The sequence below is a fragment of the Terrapene carolina genome, unplaced genomic scaffold (genome assembly GCF_002925995.2).
Source record: "Terrapene carolina triunguis isolate 2854851 unplaced genomic scaffold, T_m_triunguis-2.0 Scaffold35022, whole genome shotgun sequence".
Taxonomy (NCBI): Eukaryota; Metazoa; Chordata; order Testudines; family Emydidae; genus Terrapene; species Terrapene triunguis.
This window is the reverse complement of record NW_020699373.1, coordinates 2,416,367-2,438,040: the sequence shown is the minus strand read 5'-3', so window position 1 is coordinate 2,438,040 and position 21,674 is coordinate 2,416,367. Positions and strand designations below refer to the sequence as shown.

Below are 21,674 nucleotides of genomic sequence, written 5' to 3'. Positions count from 1 at the left end.
GCCCCGGGGCAGCTGCCCCTTTTGCCCCACCAGTTAGCAGCCCTGCCAGCATGGTGCTTAAAGTGCTGCTGCGGCAGCGCTTTAACGAAGGTTGTGTACCTGCCCGTACCGGCGGCCACTTACTTATTGGTACGCCGTACCGGCTTACTTTCACCTCTGTCTGAATCTAAAGTTTCAACCCTGCTGATGAACCATGTGAGTATCAACATGATGCCACATGATGAATTTATTTTTTCAGTCTGCTTTTTTAAAAACCTAGGAAATTACACACAGAAAACTATGTTTAAAGAACACTGAGGTTGCAAAGTCAACCATTCAAAAGTTAAGAAATGCCATCATTAACATTGTCCATGCAGCCTCCTTGTGCATATGCACTATGAAACAGTTTTTAATTCCATGTACTATCTGTTTCACAGGACTCCTGCATCATTCAATGTACAGGATGTACTGTGTTCTCAGGATGAATCAGAGTTATATAGTGAAGGAGGCTGTAATACCCCTACCCCATTTGTTGCAGAAGTTGGAAGGTGTGCAGTGAATAAGGCAAGGAATTGCAGGAAGAGAAAGGATGGTCTCATGATTAAGGCATGAATACTACCCTAGAGAACTGGATTCTATCCCTGCCTCTGCCGCAGAATTCTTATGTGATGCTGGGCAAGTCACATCCAAACTTTTCACAGATGTTCACTAACTGTGTGTTCTTGGATGCCCAAATTGAGACCCTGGGGATTGATATACAGAAATGCTGAGCACTTATAGCTGCACGTGAAGTTAATGGGAGATGTGCTCTGAATATATAAAGGGCTATATAAAACGAAGTTGTCTGAAAAATCAGATCTTAGGTGTCAAGTTGGGCACTCAAAGTGGATACTTTTGATTTTAATCTCTAGGTATCTCAGTTTCCCATCTGTAAAATTGGGATTATACCATCCCCTCACCTCACAGGTGTACTGCGAAGGTAAATTAGTTAATGCTTGTGAAGCACTCAGATACTATAGTAATAAATGCCTTAAAGAGTCCATGAAAATATCAGTAATTGTGTATTCACAGCAGGATTTGAAGAATTTGCAGTAAATAAAACCTGAGGCCACACACTGAATGAGGATACAACAAAATATTGAAAAAACAGCTCAGTCAGTGAACACTATCAATTCTGTGCACTGAATGATGACAGGATTCTATGGAGGGAAAAAATATGCGATGATGTAATTACAGACTGTACCATAATGCATAAGCGCAAGAGGGCAGAATTAAGGTTGCACAGGCTACTTTAATTTTGAAATTTCCTAAATTTTGGGTACTTGACTTTGAAAACTTAATGATTTTTAGCAGTTTTTGTGGGAAATATAATTTAAAGGATAGTTTTATGGCCTCTTAATGGAGGATCAAATTATTTACAATATTTCAAACGAGACAAAATCAAAGAAATATTTTCAGCCTTTACTCTGTATTTTCTTGCATTTGCAGCTTTAACCCAAGACTCTTTACTTTAACTTCTACTGTATTAGGGAAGAAAAAAGACTGTAAAATCATAATGTACTGTTTCCCCTTAAAACAAGATTTAAAATATATTATTCTATCTTCCTCTATAAAGCCCACTGACTTACATAAAAACAACAACAAAAAGAAGATAAGTTTCCTTATGCATGTTACTTTGAAATCGGAGCAAGCAGTCAGTTGTTTGAATGAAACATACCTTCTTTTTGTTGTTGTCGAAGGATTAGTAAGCTGAATTCAATGTTTCATTTTTTTGTGATAATACTGCATTCTAAATTGGTTCAAAGATTTTGCCACTCAGCTTAAGGGAAAATGCCACTAAGGAAACCGGAACGCCTACATTTTTCTTCATGTTGTCACGTCCTTATAGCTAATTGGTGGGGGGGGGGGGGGGGGGGCGGTTCAAGAGAAGCATGTAAAACAAAACACTTTCTACTACTAAATATTTTGAACAAGAAAAACAATGTGGGAAGAAAGCCGTGCCCTTTATGGTTTTTGCAGGTGGTGACGGAAGACAAAGTTTGGGTCTTTCAGGCACCTAGTCTGCAAATATTTATGTATATGCTAAAACTAAGCGGTGTGAATAGTTCCACTGAAGTCTATGCACATTCAAAGTTAAGCATGTACATAAAAAAGAATAAAGGATTTGGGCTGATTAACAAATATGGGCTTGATTTTCAGAAGTGTTGACTAATTACTATGGCACTCTGTACCTCCAAGCAGCACCCTGGAACCCCCATATTTATGCCATGTAAGGTATCAAATGAAAGGTCATGATTTGCTGAAACCCATTTTTCTGCCAAAATATGTATATCATTAGTGTGTATGAAGTAATCAGATTTTGCTGTATGGTTGTTACTGAAATATGCTGTAAGTTTGCTAGTGACATGATGATGATGACGATGATGATGGGCGATCACACATTACCGAGTATGATCATCTTCCATGAGAGTTATGGGTCCTCAGGTGGCTAATAAGGCCAATCTTTGAACCACAAGTTCTATTACAATGAGGGCAGATATTTTCAGGCTCAGCAGGAGGCTGTTGACCATGACTGGAGACCAGTCTCTCCTTCCTCCTGCGCCCTTGTCCTCTTCGGCTTGTTGGCGAGCAAGTTCAAAATGCAGGGAACCATCACGTAGGACTTCACTCCAATTTAAGCGATCCTGGGCAAGTGTCTCCCAAGTATCAATGTCAATATTACATTTTTTAGGTTGTCCTTCAGCAAGTCCTTATAATGCTTCCGTTGTCCATCCACGTTACGGTGCCCTTCTTTTAGCTGAGAGAACAGGACCTGTTTTGGGAGGCGATGGTCTGGCATCCGGACAATGTGACCAGTCCAATGGAATTACTGACTGATGATCATTGCCTCGATACTGGTGGTCTTTGCTTCTTCCAGAACACCAATATTGGTGCGCCTGTCTTCCCATTTGATCTTCAGAATCTTACGAAGGCAGCGTTGTTGGTGCCTCTCAAGGATTTTCAAGTGGTGTCTATAGGTTGTCCAAGTTTCAGACCCATACAACAGTGTTGGGAGAATAACAGCTTGATAAACAAGAAGCTTGGTGTCTGTTCGAATGTCATGATCTTTAAAGACCCTGTGCCATAAACGAGAAAAAGCTGCACTGACACAGCTCGGGCGATGTTGAATTTCTGCATCAATATCTGCCTTGGATGAAAGATGATTTCCAAGGTAGAGGAAATGATCGACATTCTCCAGTGCCTCTCCTTTGATTTTGATAGATGGGGCATGTAATACCTCATTTGGAGAGGGCTGATAGAGCACTTTAGTCTTCTTGATATTAAGAGTGAGATCAAGACATGCGTAAGCATCAGCAAACACATTCAAGATCGTTTGAAGTGGGCAAAGATTGCGTTGTGATCAGCATACTGAAGTTCCACAATAGATGTTGTGGAAATCTTACTCTTGGCTTTCAGCCTGCTAAGCCTGAACAGTTTTCCATCCATTCTGTTATTTCAACGCCACCTGTAAACTTCCCAGCAATTAGGTAAAGAATGACGGCAATAAAAACCGCAAACACAGTTGGAGCGATGAAACATCCCTGTTTGAGTCATGTTTGTACTATGACAGGTTCACTCAGAGCCAGTGCTGCTCAGAACAGTCGCTTTCATGTTATCATGAAGCAATTTTAGGACATTGATGTATTTATCAGGACATCCAATCTTAGAAAGTACAGTCCAGAGGGCACGGCGATTCACTGAGTCAAAGGCTTTAGTTAGATCAATAAAAGCCATGTATAGTGGTCGGTTTTGCTCCTGACACTTGTCTTGCAGCTGCCGTGCTGTGAAGATCATATCCACAGTTCCACGACATGGTCGGAAACCACTCTGACTCCAGTAAAATTTCTTCTGACAGGGTAGAAGGCGGGTTGCAAGGATCCGCGCCAGAACTTTGCCTGCAATGGTTAGGAGGGAGATACCACGATAATGTCCACAATCCACTTTATCCCCTTTCTTGAAGAGGGTGACATCCCCCATTTCACGGGGTAGCTCCTCCTTTATCCAGATTTTAAGGAGAAGCATGTAAAGCTGCCAAATTAACTCTGGTCCACCGTTTTTAAAGATTTCAGCAGGGATCCCATTTAGACCTGCTGCCTTGTTGTTCTTCATCTGCATGGTGGCACTGTGTACCTCATACAAATTGGGAGGGTCTCCGAGCTCGTCCCTAAATGGTCGTTGAGGGATTTGCTCCAAGGACTTCATCTACAACCACAGAATTACTGTTAAGGAGATCTTCAAAATGTTCTTTCCAACGAGAATTAATGGTTTCGTTGTCCTTCAAAAGTGTGGTTCCGTCCTTAGAGCGAAGAGGATTCATACCATGACAAATTGGCCAACAAATAGTGCCAACCTTGGTGGCACTAAAGATACCACATGTATTGTGGATGTCCGTGAGATGTTGGAGTTCTTGCACTTTCTCAGGCCACCATTTGTTCTTAAGTTCTCTGGTTTTACATTGTACTTCCGCCCTCGCCTTGGCATGGGCTTCCCTCTTTATATTACAATTTATGTTGTTTTGCTTAACATGAAATGCCATTCTCTTCTCATTGATGAGTTGCTAAATTTCAGAATCATTCTCATCAAACCAGTCCTGATGTTTTCTGGTTTGGTAGCCTAGGTTTCCTCAGAGGCATTGATGATTACTGCTTTCAATTGGCTCCAAAGTTCTTCAATTGCTTCTGGAAACTCTGATGGAAGCTTTTCTTCTAAGACTGCTTGGAAGTGGTCACGCTTAATAGGGTCCTTCAAATCTTGAACCTTCAGCTTGCGCCTGACCTGCTTCTTTTGCAGCCTCCATTTGGGAGCCATCTTAATTTTCATTGTGGATCGAATAAGGCAATGATCAGTCCAACGGTCATCAGCACTTGTCATTGCTCTTGTGAGAAGTACCTCACTACAATCTCGGGCACAAACTATAACGTAGTCGAGGGGATGCTAGTGCTTTGACAGTGGGTGTCTCCAAGATGTTTTGAACTTTTCTTTTTGTCAGAAAAGGGTGTTCGTAACAATAAGTTTATGTTCAGCACACTTGGTCAGAAGCAGAATTCCATTTGAATTGTTTTTGCCAACTCCTTCTTTCCCGATAGTTCCTTTCCACAGGTCTGAGTCTCGTCCAACATGTGCATTGAAATCCCCCAGAAGGATGATCTTGTCTTCTGTAGGGGTCTCCAATAAAATGGTTTCCAACTGAGAATAAAAAAATCTTCCTTTACATTCTCATCGGCATCCAGTGTTGGTGCACAGGCACTCACAATAGTTGCCTCTTGATTTTTGGTGAGCTTCAGTCGGAGTGTCATAAACCGCTCATTCATGCCAACTGGTACCTAAGAGAGGCACCGTATGAGCTTGTTCTTTATAGCAAAGCTCACTCCATGCAATCGGGGTTCATCTATAGATTTTCCCTTCCAGAAGTAGATGTATCCTCCTGTCTTCTCCCTCACCTGTCCTTCATCAGCTCTTCTAGTTTCGGACAAAGCAGCAATATTGATGTTAAACCAACTCAATTCACAAGCAATAATGGCTGTACATCGCTCTGGTCAGTCACTGTTTGAATTGTCCATCAGGGTACGTACATTCCAAGTTCCAAAGTTGAAAAGTTTTTACATTTTCGATCGCTAAGGTGGTGATCCTGCTGGATGCAGCTATCCAGCCAGGAAAAACAGAGGAAAGACAATTTTTAAGGTACCTTTTCTAAACCCCTCCCCATGTGGGGTGAGCAGGGTGAATCCTAAAAAGGACTGCTCAGTCATGGGTGCAGCTGCCGAGATGCTCGACCCGCCTCAATCCTTGAGCAAGACAACTGTATCCCACACCCACCGCCTGTGTGTTGGTCTGTGACTAGGAACTTCCGGATTTCACTGTCCTGTTCCCATCGCCACTCGCCGATCGCCACCGGACTTTTGACTTGTGCAAAAGTCATTTTCCTAAAAACTGGAAGATGCCTGTGCGGAACTTCTTTTAAAGTGGGAAGACTGATGCACAACCGTCACCACATTATCCTTGACAGATAGAGGACTTGAAACCAATGGCATGGACACCATGACAATTGGAAATGCTCTATTTGCTGCAGCCTTCATCCACCTTCACAGCTGTTGTAACATTACACAACAGTTTCACCTCCACTGTGCAGTTATCCTCCATCTGCTCTGCTGTTAGGGACTTCTTGGATCCAAGAAGTCCCAAGAAGAAGCTAGTGAAATACAGAGGTGACTGTGGCATTATCTGATTAAAATATGACCATGTAGATTATTGTTGCTACCACTGTGATATAATTGCAACAAATCTTATACAAGGTGTGTCAAGTAAGGCGTCTATGGAATGGTTCTGATTTGCTGAATAGAATTATACTATTTGTATGCATGTATCATTTTGTATTTGAAGTTATGAGTATTGGCCGTATTCCTGTATTTCAAATATGTTTGCTCCTGTGGTAACGCCCACAAGGTATTTAGCCTGCACATCTCGAAGGGACTATACAAGTTAAACGGCTCATCAAGGAACACTTAACTCACAATGGACCATGGAAGACGCCCATGCACACCTGATGGACTTCTAACTAGAGTACCGGTAATGGCTTCTGCTATGACTGAGCAAAATCATGCATGGACATGTGACTTGCCCATGTGACTCCAAACACCATCTTGTTACCTGTAATTTTCCACAGTAAGAACAATGGATTTCCCTTCAATTGGCAAAAGCTATAAAAGGCCCTGGAAACACCTCCATTTTGCCTCTTTCCTGCTCAAACCTCTGGACTATGAACTTATGCTAATGGGAGCATTCTAACCAAAGGACTGAGGACCTTCCAATGATTTGGAAGCAACCAGAGATTTAACAAGACAGCATGGGCGGCGAGTTCTATGGGCCCGTGGTACCCGGGCACCATGGGCCCGGCTCCAGCATTCTGAGCCCGGTCTCTCTCTTGGCCCCGCCTTCCGCCCGGTGCGTCCCCCAGGCCATTTAAAACAGCCCGTGGCCCCCACTCATCACTGGCAGCGCAGCAGAGCTGAGCAGCTTCCTGACTGCTCACTCCACGTGGCTGCCGGCCCCTCCCTGCAGCCCCTGGGCAGGGTGGGTCTGTGTGCCGCCCCAAGAGCCCCTGTGGCCAATGGGAAGCTGCGGGGGCAGTGCCTGGGGGTAGCAACACATGGAGACTGCCGGCCCACCCTGCCTAGGAGCTCCAGGTAAGTGCCACACTCCCCCACCCCTTCTCAGAGTCTGCACCCCGCCCTTTGGCCCCCAAACTCCCTCCCAGAGCCTGTACCCCCTCCCTCCACACCCCTTCCAGCCCCCAAACTCCTTCCCAGAGCCTGCACCCTCTCCCTCCACACCCCCTCCCATTCCCAAACTCTCTCCCAGAGCCTGCACCCCGACCCCCAGCCCAGAGCCAGCACCCAAACTCCGCCCCAGAGCCTGAACTCCCACCCCCTTCTCCCACACCCTCTCCTGCCCCCAAACTCGCTCCCAGAGCCTGCACCCCAGCCCTCCGCACTCCCTCCCAGAGCCTGCACCCAAACTCCCTTCCAGAGCCTGCAACCCTCACCCCCTCCTGCACCCCAACCCCTTGCACAAGCCCAGAGCCTAGAGCCTACATCCAAACTCCATCCCAGAGCCTGCACCTCCACCCCCTGCCGCATCCCGGAGCCTGCACCCAGCACCCAAACTCCATCTCAGAGCCTGCACCCCAGACCCCCTCCCCCACCCAAACTCCCTCCCAGAGTCCAGCCACTCACCCGTCCTGCACCCCAATCCCCTGCTCCAGCCCAGGGCCTGCACCCCAGACCTCCTCCCCCCACCCAAACTCCCTTCCAGAGCCTTAGGCAGGTTGGGGGCGGAGTTGGGGGGGGCAGGTTCTGGGCACCACCAAAATTTCTACAAACATGCCGCCCCTGCAAGCCAGCAGTTTATTCCATCACTGCTACAAGACTGATCCAAGGACTTGGCAATTATTGTGTGTATTTGATTCCTTTAACCAATTTTAACTCTCACCTTTCTTTCTTTTTTTATAAATAAACCTTTAGATTTTAGATACTAAAGGATTGGCAACAGCGTGATTACTGAGTAAAATCTGAGTTATATATTGACCTGGGTATGTGGCTGATCCTTTGGAATCAGAGGACCCTTTTGTTTGATGAAATGGGTTTAAATAACCACTCTCTTTAATGTCTGGGTGTTGAATCCAAGATTGGAATGCCTAAGGAGACTGCTTTTTTGACTTCTTGTTAGCCAGTGTGGTGAAACAGAAATTTACTTTTGTTGCTGGTTTGGGAGCATAACCAGCAGTTTTGGGGGGTGTCTGCCCTATTTCTCAGCAGTTTGTCCTGAATTTGGTATTCTCAGTTGTGACCCATGAAGGCACAGTGACAGTGACCCCCGCCCAGCTAGGGTTGCCAGGCATCTGGTTTCCGACCGGAATGTCCAGTCGAAAAGTGACCCTGGTGCCGCCAGTTAATACTGCTGTTAATTACATGTTTGTATTTTGGGCATTCACACCTTGTGGCTGTTACAAGGTGTGAATAATAATTTGCTCGGCCACTGATATTCTTTTTAAAGGATCTCCCCAATAAGGTCTATCCTGATAAAGTTCAATAAATAATATGTAATTGGCATGTCCACATTACGGTTTTGTACAATGTGAAGAGTTTCTATATTGCCAGATATGTCTCATGTATATAAAGCAACTTCTGAGAACAATTCTGACCTTTATGTATTTATTTTACAATAGATCTATGTGCAAAGATAGCAATACTCTTATGATTATTAAAGTGCCTCACTTTGCATATTTCATACCCTAAAAACAGGCTTGCAGAGCCTCACTTAATTAAAAGACTACCACTATATTAATGAAATGCTATAAATATTTCTTGAGTACATATTTAGAGCACAGGTCACCAGGAGAGCATTATAAAGGCACACTTTATCCTGCCATATCCAAAAACTTTAGCAGTATTTCCACTATAACTCCTTTCATATGTATATATGCTTGGACAGGACTCCTCTTTTTCAGCCCTGCCTGCACACTATTAGAAAAGATTTCCTAGTAAGGCTGTACTGTCAGTATTGACAGGTCATAACTTAGTTAAAATAGTTTTAAAACTCACTGGGGCTCCATAGTATCTGGAAGACAGTTTAGATAAGTTATGTCTTGTCTACATTGGAATCATAGCTCGACTAACAAACAGTTTTTAAAAAACAATAGCATATTCAGGGCCTTATGAATATTTAATTATAAATTAAAATACATGTGGATAATATGCCAAGAAAATACAATTTTTGTGGCATACTTGACATATTTTCCTTTCTCCCCTCTCTTGTATCAGTACCCTTTCCTCCTCCATAATCTAGCACTTCTACAGATGCTAGTTGCAATCTAGTACCATACTAGGAGCACAACAAAAATGTTTAGCTATAGGTAGTGATCTAGCATCTAGGGTTAGTTACAAAGCATTACCATTTAGAAATTCTTCCTGTGACCTCTTCTGGGACACTGCATCTTCACAGAAGAAATGGTTCTATTTGTGGTTTTCCAGAATTATTACAATTTATGTAAGGCCTAAGTGCTAAGAATATTATTGATGCCTTTTTTTAGGTAAGAGATATAAAAGAGTAAAAAGACATTCTTGTAGTTACAGGAGCACTCCAATCCAAGTGAACAGGCATACATAAATCATGATCTATAACAGAAATACTGAAAGACTTTAGCTGTAGTAGCACAAGAAAACAACACTATTATAGTTAGCATTCTCTGAGCGCTCCAGTCTAAAGTTCATGTACAGATAAGAGTTAAAACTAAAAAAAAAAAAAGATTTCACAAGTCTGGCTTTTTTCAGTCTCAGAGTAAATCAAGCAAGGTCTCCCTTATACAAGGATATGCAATGTCACACAACATGTAAAAATGCAACTAATTATACCCATAGAAACTACAGGTCTGTTAATATGTACACAGTATTACCTGAACCACTATTAGTTTTTCAAAGCATGTTCTGTAATTTTTTCCTTGACAAACGATCTTACTTAAGTAGCTCTCAGCAACACTATGTAAGGCTGTACATGATTAAATATATACGAAAACATTTACTACCACAAAAAGCAGCACACACATCTGAAAATCCTATCAGATTAATTCTTTGGATCTGCTTGTCTGTGATGGGAAGAAAATAAGAGTCACTCCTCATTAATTGCAAGCATAACTTCTAGAGTCACAGCCAATTGCAGTAGGAGATACATACTCTAAAGACATTTAGATTTCAAGTATATAGAACAAAAATTAAGACATTTACCTGAAATTCTGGCACCGTAGGCTTTGTGACAGCTTTCCTCTTCTTTGTAATTGCTTTTTTAGATATGGATTTTTTTCCTTGTAAGATTAAAAGAGAAAAGCTTCATAATGCTGTTTATTGCGCTTCATTAATAAAACCAAATTACATACAACCTTGAAAGTTATAATTTAACTAACAGATAGCTGATGGTGAGTCATGTAAACATCATGAAACAGAACCGGACTCAGCAAAAGCAAACATTAAACTACAAGTACCTGTGTGCGGGGCAGCCTTATTTCAACAATGAACAAACCCACTATAAACTCCAACACACCAAATGAAAATTAAGAACATTAATAAACTGTGAAAGAAACATTCACACTACCATTGTGATGGGGGAATGGGGAGAGGGGGAAGATGCATAATTTAAACCAGAAACATAAATTGGGTTAAAAAAAAAAAAAAAACACACACTTACCTACAAAAACTCTTCTCTGATGTTAGTATCCCACATTGATCCACACACTAGGCCTGGGGCCTTTGGCATGTGATATTAAGTGTGCTCTCAGAGCACAAGTAATTTCTAGAAATCACCTCATGGACACACTGGAGTTACCATACCAGAGGAGACCACTGCTCAGTCTAGTCCAGCAACCTGTACCTGGCTGCAGCCAAAACCTAATCTTGCTTTAGAAAAAGCAAACACCTTCCCCACAATGCGTTTCCTTCCCAATTGCACAATGTAATGATATGAAAGAAAAATTCCTATTCAACTTTAAAGGCAATCAGTTTACCCTTGAAATATCAGGGATAATATTCCTTGTAACCTCTCAATCTAACAAAATAGCTATAAATGTTACATGTGGGCAAGATACCCAGGGAATAAATGTCTTTATTTCTACAACCACCCACAACTGTACATATTTAACACCACTGATCTCTTCATTTGCACTCTAACCATTAATCCATCTCTGCCAAGACTGCTATTACTATTCCAAATCTCAGAGTAATTTGCAAAAAGCTGCAAATGAACAAAAATAACCAAATAATTTAAAAACAACCTACCACATAAAGTTCCCTTTTCCCCCCCTCTAGTATGGATCAGGTAAAAAATTACCAAATTCTTCTCATTGACTTGCCTGGAGTAAGTGTTTCAGGGCTTTTTGTGAGGTGATTAAAATTTCATTAACCATATTTTGGTCCATATTTTTCCAAATTTAGTCTGATAAATTTTAATTATTATTTTAGTGTGCAATGTGCTTTGTAGTGAAAATTCAAAGATATGGCTCCTGTTAAGATGCATCCAGAACAGCATAGAAAATAATAGTGAAAATATTATTTATATATATCAATGATACATTGTCACCTGGAATACTCTGTTATGGAATATTCTGTTCTCATCACACTATTTCAAAAAAGATATAGCAGAAACAGAAGTCGTCTAGAGATGGGAGACAAAAATAACTGTGGACATGGAAAGACTTCCATATGAGAAGCAGCTGAAAACCACTGGGATATTATAATTTAAAAAGAACATGAATAGAAGAGGACATGATAGATGAACAGAGAATAATTAATAGTATAAACAAAGACTGAGCACTCGTACCTGCTATAACAACATATGAACAAGGGGACATTCAATTAAACTGAAAGGTGACAAATTATACAACTATTAAAAGAAAATCATTTTTTTCAAAACGCATAAAGAATGTGTGGAACTCATTGTCACAATGTCTCATCGTGGCCAACTACTTTCTAGGATTCAAAAACAGATTACACATTAATATGGATAATGAGAACATCCACAGTTACATAAAAATTATATATATTTTAATAGAAGGGATTTATAAACCCCTTGGAATCACAGAAATGTAGGACTAGAAGCAACCTCAATAGGTCATCTAATCCAGTTCCCTGCACTGAGGCAGGACTAAGTATTATCTAGACCATCCCTGTTTGTCTAACCTGTTCTTAAAAACTTCCAATGACAGCCGTTCCACAAACTCCCTAGGTAATTTGTTCCAGTGTTTAATTACCATTACAGCTAAGAAGTTTTTCCTAATGTCTAACATAAATCTCCCTTGCTAAAATTTAAGCCCATTACTTCTTGTCCTTTCCTCAATGGATAAGAAAAACAATTTATTATCTTCCTCTTTATAACAACCTTTTATGTAATTGAAGACTGTTATCATGTCCCCCTCAGTCTTTTCTTCTCCAGACTAAACAAATCCATTTATAAATCTTTCCTCATAGGTCATGTTTTCTAGATCTTTAATTAATTTTGTTGCATTCCTGTGGACTTTCTCCAATTTGTCCACATCTTTCCCAAAGCGTGGTGCCCAAAACTGAACACTTTACTCCAGTTGAGGCCTTATCAGTGCTGAGTAGAATGGAAGAATTATTTCTTGTGTCTTGCTTACAAGACTCCTGCTAATACATCCTGGAATGACGTTCGCTTTTTTTGCAACATTATTACATTGTTAACTTAGATTTAGTTTGTGATCCACTATAACCCCCAGATCCTTCTCTGCAGTACTTGTTTCTAGGTAGTCATTTCCCATTTTGTATTTGTGCAATTGATTATTCCTTCTTAAGCAGAGTACTCTGCATTTGTCCTTACTGAATTTTATCCTATTTATTTATGTCCAGATCATTTTGAATTCTAATCCTGTCCTCCAAAGTGCTTGCAACCTCTCCCAGCTTGTTATTGTACACAGACTTTCTAACTACTCTCTATGCCATTATCCAAATTTATGAAGATATCTAGAATTGGACCCAGGACACATCCTTGTGGGACCCTGTGATGGGTTCCCCCCGGGGTGCCACCTGGTGCTGGGGTACCACTGAGCCCCTTGACCCACCGGCCTGGGCTCCCTCTCACACTGTACTGCTGTAACAAGTTGAAAAGCCCTGCAGCCTGCACTTTCACCAGCATTCATACAGGTAGGGACACACCCAGCTGCAGTTACATGCAGGCTCTCTGACCAGCCCCTGCATAGGAAGGCCACAGCTAAGGTAACTCCCAGCTCCCCAGGCACACACCCCCTCTGGAGTATAAACCCAAAATTATACCGTCTGGCGCTGCACAGGGAACTGTACAGCATAAACTCATAAAGTTCACCCCCTCCCTCAATTGGAGAGGAATATGCAATAGTCTTTGCCCATTGAGCTAAGATTCCCATATACTTCACTCCAACTCACTGGTTTAGATAAAATAAAAACAAGTTTATTAACTACAGAAGATAGGTTTTAAGTGATTATAAGGGATAGCAAACAGATAAGCAGATTACCTAGCAAATAAACAAAAAATGCAAGCTAATCTTAATATACTAAATAGATTGGATATGAATTAGCAGATTCTCACCCTAAGAGATGATACAAGCAGGCTACAGATTCTTTAGGAGGCAAGCTGCACTTGCTTTACAGCTTGGAATGCCCAAGTGTTTCATTCACAGGCTAGAAATCCCTTTAGCTTGGGCCCAGCACTTCCCCCAGTTCAGTCGGTCCTCAGGGGTTTCCTGGAGTCTTCTTGCATGGGGAGTGAAGACCACTACAAGATGTCACTCCCTGCCTTATACAGCTTTTGCATATGGTGGGAATCCTTTGTTTCAAAGCTTGGTTCCCAGACCAGTCTGTGGAAAAATACTGACATCCCAAGATGGAGTCCAGCAGTATGTGGTCGGATCACGTCCTTGTAGATTCATAGCAGCCATTACTCACAGGCTGTGTAGAGTGGTCTCAGGAAGGCTTATGTGGGAGATAAGCTTCTCCTAATGCCTACTGTTTTTTCCTAATGGTCCATTGCCATGAATAGGCCCTTCCCCACCCATTATCTAGACTGAAAGCATCTTGTCTATTGTGAATTACCGAGGTGTAACTACATTTGAAATATAGATACATAGTCAATATGCAAAACTTCTCCAATGACATCTCACATAACTTATCTTGCATAAAATCAGGGTGGAAAAAATGATTTTTTAAAAAAAACTTTAAAAAAAATCGGATTTTTTTGATAAAATGCTTTTTAAGGAAAAAAACCTATCTAAAAATAGTTTTAATTAAGATACATTATAGCTCAAAGTTATCTCATCATGGAATAGGGATTATAAATTCTAATTCTATAGTATGAGACAATATATTCATGTAATGTTTAAGAAAAGTTTTGTAAATGAGTTCCAATAGTTCATGGATTAGGGACCCAATCTTATGGGGTTCCAGGGGCTTCTGTATAGATTAATCTTTCTATCTACCCAATGGGACTCAGTGCTCAGTCTAGAAGATACCATCAGAGATGCTTAGTTTTGCAGTTCTCAAACTGCAGATTTGTGTCTCCAGAGATAACATGCTTGTTAACAGCAAAAATGTTTTTAAACAGACAGACAGACATACATACATACATAGAGGGGTGAGAAATAACAGACCTCAACCCTATTGTCCCTCTGCAAATTTGTGTACACAGCGTCAATCCCTTACCTCTCTCTAAAAGTGCAAAGTTTCAAAAAGTTCAATGAATAGAAGATTGTTGGGGGTGGAATAGATCTGGACAAGGAGAAGAAGTCTGGAGATAAATGTGAGAAGGGAGGGACATGCAGTAGAAACAAAAGTGAAACTGTTTGAGCAGCATATTCCAGAAGTCTTGAAGTCTTTCTGAGCGTAGCCTTCCTTGATTTGAGATCTACCATACCATTCTCTCATTAGAAGGGAAAACCTATAATGACAGCAGGCCGTAAAAGAGACCCAGTGGGGAATATTTTAATGAAGTTCCTCTACCTGTGGGTAAGACAGGCATGCGTGCAAAATGCAAACGGTGCAACAAAGAAATGCAAGGCCTGGTTGCCCTAATGAAACAACATCATGAGAAGAAGTGTTCCTTCTCAGGAGGAAGCTGCGTTGAAGATGATGAAAGGAACAGGTCTGAACATGGAGGATCTTCAAGTTGGTAAACTTTTTTATTTCATACTTCTTTCTTAAGGACTGCCTGTCTTCCTTCTGAACTATTCTTGAATTCTCATGTTTGAGCAAAAAATATAGTTGTTACTCTATGGTACTATCATTTTAGATGCAGTTGTGATTAAAAAATAGCTGAAATAGGCAGATCTTTCTTTTACAATTTTACCTTTAAAGTAGTACTGAGTGTCAGTGAATGCAATGAGTAATATGAAATGAGCAGTATGGTAATAATAATTAAATAACTGCATTGACTTATTTTGTTTAGGAGAATCCATCCTCAACATACAGGATTCTGAAGACTATCCATCTTCAAGATCACCACCATTTTCTATAATTTCAGAGTTATCTGACAATGGTAGTGTTTGTCACATCATGTATGTCACATAGCCACAGTATATCACCTGTAGCAAAAAGAAAAAAAAAAATCTCCATCATCCAGAACAATAGATAAGTTTGTGATAAGAACCAGCAGATTACAAAAAGAGGTAATTGATGGAAAAATTGCCCTGTTTGTTTACGCACAAACTCTCCTTTCCGTATGATTGAGAAACCACACTTCATTAACATGGTTCGGTCATTAAGACCAGGATACAGTCCACCCAACAGAGCAGATGTAGCAGGCAAATTGCTGGATAAAGTGTATGAAAAAGAAATTGAGCAGTGTGCAAAAGGTCTAGAGGGTAAAATTGTTAACCTGAGTCTTGCTGGGTGGAGCAATGTCCACAATGATCCTGTTGTATGTGCTTGTGTGACAACAAAAGAAGGGAATGTCTTCCTTACAGAAACAATTGATACATCAAGAAATGCACACACAGCAGAATACTTACAAGAAGTAGCAGTAAAAGCCATAACAAACTGAAAAAAAATTCAAATGTCTAGTACGCAGCTTGGTCACAGACAATGCTGCAAATGTTTCCAAGATTAGAAGAAACTATTTAGAAAAGAGTGAAGAGAGTCCCAAGTTAATAACATACGGTTGCAGTGCTTATTTGATGCACCTCCTCGCCAAAGACTTCAGTGTTCCAGAAATAAAGGCGAACGTTGTTGAAACTGCAAAATATTCCAGTTAACAACCACTTTGCAGCAGCTGCACTGAAAAAAGTGGGAGGAACCAAGCTAACTCTCCCACAAGATGTGCAATGGTACTCAGTAGTGGACTGTTTTGAGCACTATATCAAGAACAGGCCTAATCTGATGAGTTTGTGAACAAAATAGTGAAAAAATAGATAGCACTATCATAGCCAAAGTTCTCAATATTGGGTTTAAGTTCCATTTCTTTCCCTCACTCTGTCTTGTTTCTAATTAAATCTGTATTCTTTCTTAAATAAATCCACTTTTGTTTTATTATAAGTGCTCACAGGTACTATGTAATTTACAAGAGCAGTGGTTTAAGGTAAAACTGGTGAACTGGGGTACACTGCTCCTTTGGGGGCACAGGATTGGGGATATCTATGAGTAGCCAGTGTCAGGGGCTAGATATCACAGGGTAATAATTCAAAGGGATTTGGGAACAGGGACGCACCTGTTAACCTGCAAGGTGAAGACTGGGTTAGCATTGCCCAGATGAAAGTGCTTGAGTGGCTGAAAGGCTGGTGATGTTAGGGAGCTAACACTCAGCTGCCATAAACAAGACTCCCTCATGCTGGAGGCAGGGGATAACAAGGTGACTCTCAGTCCTGGGTACCCCAAGAGCTGTCTCAGCTACATTTTAAAAAAAATTTACTAAATATTCAAAAGCTAGGAAATTACAGAATTCATTATGCCTTCATTAATTCTGCTTCCTTATGAGCACTTGGAGATTTATTGATGAAAAGTGCAATGTAAGAACTACATGGTATTATTATGTGAATGCACCACAATTCAGTCATTAATCACATGATCTTTTTTCCATAGGACCTTTGCCTCAGTTAGTACTCAGTGAAAGAATGAGGGGTGTGTAGTGAATATGGCCGTTGTTTCTACGACTCTGAGTCATTCGCTGTAGAAGGTGGAAGATGTGTAGAGAATGAGGCGGAAAAGGCACACGAGCATTTAATTTTCAGCCAAGAGAGAGTAGGTTTTGTGATATATTAAACTAGGATTAGATTACTTGCTGTTACTGCAAAACACAATGTGATATGATTTTAGGAGGGAGATGGCTTCCCTCTAATATTATGTGACAGCCTTGCAATTGCACACATAGCTGGTGCTGTCAGGGCCAAGACATTTAATTTGCAAATCACTCCTTGCATTACACACTTATTCAAACACAGGTGTATACATATTATATATGCACAGACTTTTTTTTTTTTTTTTAAATATCTGAAAAATGTAAGCCAATGAGATGACTGAGCAGACACATTATTCCAGTAGTGGTCATACCAGTGCCAAACACAGACGTAATATAACCTCCTTACTACTCCTATTTAATATTCATCTGTTCATGCACCCAAGGATAGCATCAGACCTTTTGGCTACAACCTCACACTGGGAGCTCATGTTGAGCTATTATCCAACAGGACCCTCCCAAGTCTTTTTCCAGAGTCACAGCTTCCCAGGATGGAGTCCCCCCATCCTGTAAGTATGGCCTACATTATTTGTTCCTAAAATATATGATTTTACATGTGGCCAGAATAAAATGCATATTGCTTGCTTGTGCCTAAGCTGACCAAAAGATCCAGATAGGTCACTGATCCAGAACAATCTTCTTCATTATTTACCATTCCCACAATCTTCGTGTCATCTGCAAATTTTATCAGTAATGATTTTCTGTTTTATTCCAGGTCATTGGGGAAAATAACTAGCATAGGACTAGCACTAGAAGCACAACTACTTCTTGATGATTCCCCATTTACATTTTGAAACCCATCCATTAGCCCATTTTTAATCCATTTACTGTGTGCCATGTTGATTTTGTATCATTCTAGTTTCTTAATCCAAATGTTGTGCAGTACCAAGCCAGATGCTTTTCAGAAGTCTAAATTCAGGCAGTCCTCGATTTTACGACGTTCAATTTACGACAAACAGCACTTACGATGCTTCTGGATTGACACGCTGATTCAACTTACAACAATTGGTTTGGACTTTACGACGCTCGGTCCCGCAATGGAGTGGGTTGCAGTTCCCAATTATAACGTTTCAACTTAAGACGCAATTTTTAGAAACCAATGACTGTGTTGTAAGTCAAAGGACTGCCTGTATATTACATCAACACGTCTATTTTTATCACCCAAACTTGATATCTCAAAGAGTTAGCTTGACAAGATTTATCTTCCATAAATTCATGTTGACTGGCATTAATTATATTACCTTCTTTTAATTTTTCATTAATCTAGACCCATATCAGTCATTCCATTATTTTACCTAGGACTGATGTCAGGCTAACCGACATATACCTATCCAGGTGGTCCCCGTTTACCTTTTTCAAATATTGGCACAACATTAGCTTTCTTCCAATTCTTTGTAACTTCCCAGTGGTAACAATATTTTATTTTATTTGAGAGAATGAGACCAAAGCCCAACAATGGGAAAAACAACAACAAAAATTCTTGTTGGACTACTAAATTTGAAGTGCTTGTGGAGAAATCATCAGAATTCACTTTCCGCAGCCTGGGAACATCTAATTGCAGCTCCCTCTTTTCTCCAATAGACAGAGAGAGCTTTCCTTCCTTATTCTGAACTGGAGTAATATGTACTATATAAAGTTCCACAGGTCTGTTCTAAAACAAGGACTTTATTTTTTCTTAAGTTTTAGTGCTTAAACTACCATATTGACAGCCCTGGGGACTACTACACAAATCAGGCATTGGCAATAAGAGTACAAGTTTTCTCCGTAATGCCATGTCCATGGACCTCAACTCAGACCTAGAAGACCACCTTTAAAATGCCTTGAATATAGTGTAGTCCTATACTTGATATACCTTGACCTCTCTGCAGAGGTCCAGTAAGACATAGTAACAAGATAAATTTATAGCAAGTCTAAGCAAAAAATAAACGTATCAAATACCCAAATAACTTCTGCACTCAGCAGGTTTTATATTCTGATATTTTAATTCCTTCCTCAAAGCAGTCTTTGATCAGCCAGATTTCCAGGTTTGAAAATGCACACTCACTGAATATATGAGATAGAGCTGACACTAGCCTAGAAAGGAACTTTATCAAGTGATGCACCACTAAAATAATATCTGATAATTAAACCATGTGTTTTTGAAAGCCATAATTTATTTTAACAGGGACAATGGAGATCATATTTATCATTCTGACCGACTTTTAACAAGACTACTTGTATTTGTAAGTTTCACAGTAATGTCTCACTGATGCAATTCTCTCAAAATATCTCACAAAGGCAAATATAGTGAACATCCCAGAAAGATATTTTTTGAGACTCTTGAACAATGCTCAAGACCTAGCTTTTGGAAATTATTTTTAGACAAAATTTTGCAAATGCTATTCACCTGTAACCTGTGTGGAATTCCTCTTGACTTGAAATTGTAATGGTTTACAAGATCTGGAACCTCTTATAATAAAGAAGGGTGGGGTTAGGTGAAGGTTTGCTGCATAGAAAAATATGGTTTGAGACCTTGTGGCTCTTGATAACTTGTTTTAGTAAGATGCAAATATTTTCACAATGGAGCTTTTGAGTGGAGTGTCTGAAGCCTATGCCATCAGAGTCTCATAAATCCAAAGCAGGGACTAAAAACAGGGAGTGTCTTAAATCACTCTAATTCTTGCCATTAGCCACAGCAAAATACAGGCTTATTATCTACACTTGAAATGCTGCAGCTGAATTCCAGCACTATCTAACCAGGGGTTAGGTAGGTTTAACTGTGTCATTCAGGGGTGTGGGTTTTTCACACCCCTGAATGACACAGTTACACCAACCTAATTTCTTAGTGTAGACCAGACCTAAGGGTGAACTCATATAGCCACTTGGTCCTCATGCCTCTTAACTCCACGAATTGTAACATTTTCAACCCAATTCCATCAAAAAAATTGACTTGCCCCACCAGATCTTAAATTGAATTGCAGGCCTGAACTATCTGTTAAAAATAGTAACACCTGGTTACCTTTATAAGGGTGTAGGACACACTTTATCCCCTCCTTTTGTTCCCTGAAGTTTAGAGGGCAACTGAAATCTCATTTGTTAGGTGGTTCTTTTATTTTTAAATGTAGACTATTCTAGTCCCACCCAACAGCTCCTCATCTAGAAATACGCAAGGTTCAGAAGTCCAGCAAATCGAGAGACAGAATGCACGTCAGGGGTTTCTATGCTGACATTGTCTGCATCTGCCTGTTCTCAAAACAGCAGAGATCTTACAACAAATGGATAATTAACTGATTCACAACACAGAATGATGTTAGCAAATAAAATGAAATCTCAGTGACACACATTTCTGAGGACATTGGTGCTGAATGACAAACACAGAGGCCTGATGCTTCAAGAACCCTGTTACAACTTCGAAAAATAAAGTGGTCCTACAGTATTTCATTATATGCTCATGACCTAGTTGACAGGCCTTTCTAAATCTAGATCAGTGGTTTTCAAACGTTTTTTCTGCCAACCCATTTGAAGAAAATTGTTGATGCCCGCGACCCAGCAGAGCTGTGGATGAGGGGGCTCTGGGCTGTGGGTTGGGCTGCAGGGCTCAGGGCTGCAGGGTGGGGGTGGGAATGAGGGGGTTAGGGTGTGGGAGGGGGCTCTGGGCTTGCTGCAGGCTCTGGGGTGGGGCCAGGGAAGAGGGGTTTGGGGTGTAGGAGGGGGCTCTGGGTTTGAGGGGGCTCAGGGCTGGGACAGGGGGTTGGGGTGCAGGAGGGGGTCAGGACTCTGGGCTGGGCGTGCAGGCTCTGGGGATGAGGTGTTTGGGGTACAGGAAGGGCTCCAGGTTTGATGGGGGGCTCAGGTCTGGGGCAGGGGACTGGGGCACAATCTTACCTCGGGCAGCTCCCGGTCAGCAGTGCACAGGGATGCTAAGGCAGGCTCCTCGGAAGCAGCCAGCAGCAGGTCCGGCTCCTAGGCAGAGGCACAGAAGCAGCTCCATGCAGCTCTCACCCACAGGCACCGCCTCCCCCCGCCCCAAAGCTCGGTGCTCGGGGCAGGGGCAGCACACAGAGCCCCTGGCCCCCCTGCCTAGGAGCTGAACCTGCTGCTGGCCGCTTCTGGGGCACAGCACGGTGCCAGAACAGGCAGGGACTAGCCTGCCTTAGCCGGGAAGTACCGCCAGCAGGACTTTTAATGGCCCAGTCGGCGGTGCTGACCAGAGCTGCCGCCATCCAGTGCCTTGCATTCCGCAACCCAGTACTGGGTTGTGACTCACAGTTTGAAAACCACCGATCTAGATTACATTTTATGCTATTGTAACAGAATTTTTACATCTCCAAGAACAGAGTTGAGGGTGTGGATGGAATTTATACTAAACACCACCAGATTAATTACCCATGTGTTAAAAGGAATCAGTACTTAAATCTCAG

The 21,674-nt window shown here is 41.3% G+C and overlaps 1 protein-coding gene across 2 annotated transcripts in view; it reads right to left on the bottom strand.

Annotated features, from left to right (window-relative positions):
• The window catches only part of LOC113405312 (uncharacterized protein KIAA2026-like), a 79,205-nt gene that overhangs the window by 25,591 nt on the left and 31,940 nt on the right, over positions 1–21,674 (bottom strand). For both annotated transcript variants that reach the window (XM_026646389.1, XM_026646390.1), the window contains one exon: positions 10,299–10,375. In XM_026646389.1, coding sequence (XP_026502174.1) covers positions 10,299–10,375 — 77 coding nt within the window. The remainder of the gene's footprint in view (positions 1–10,298; positions 10,376–21,674) is intronic.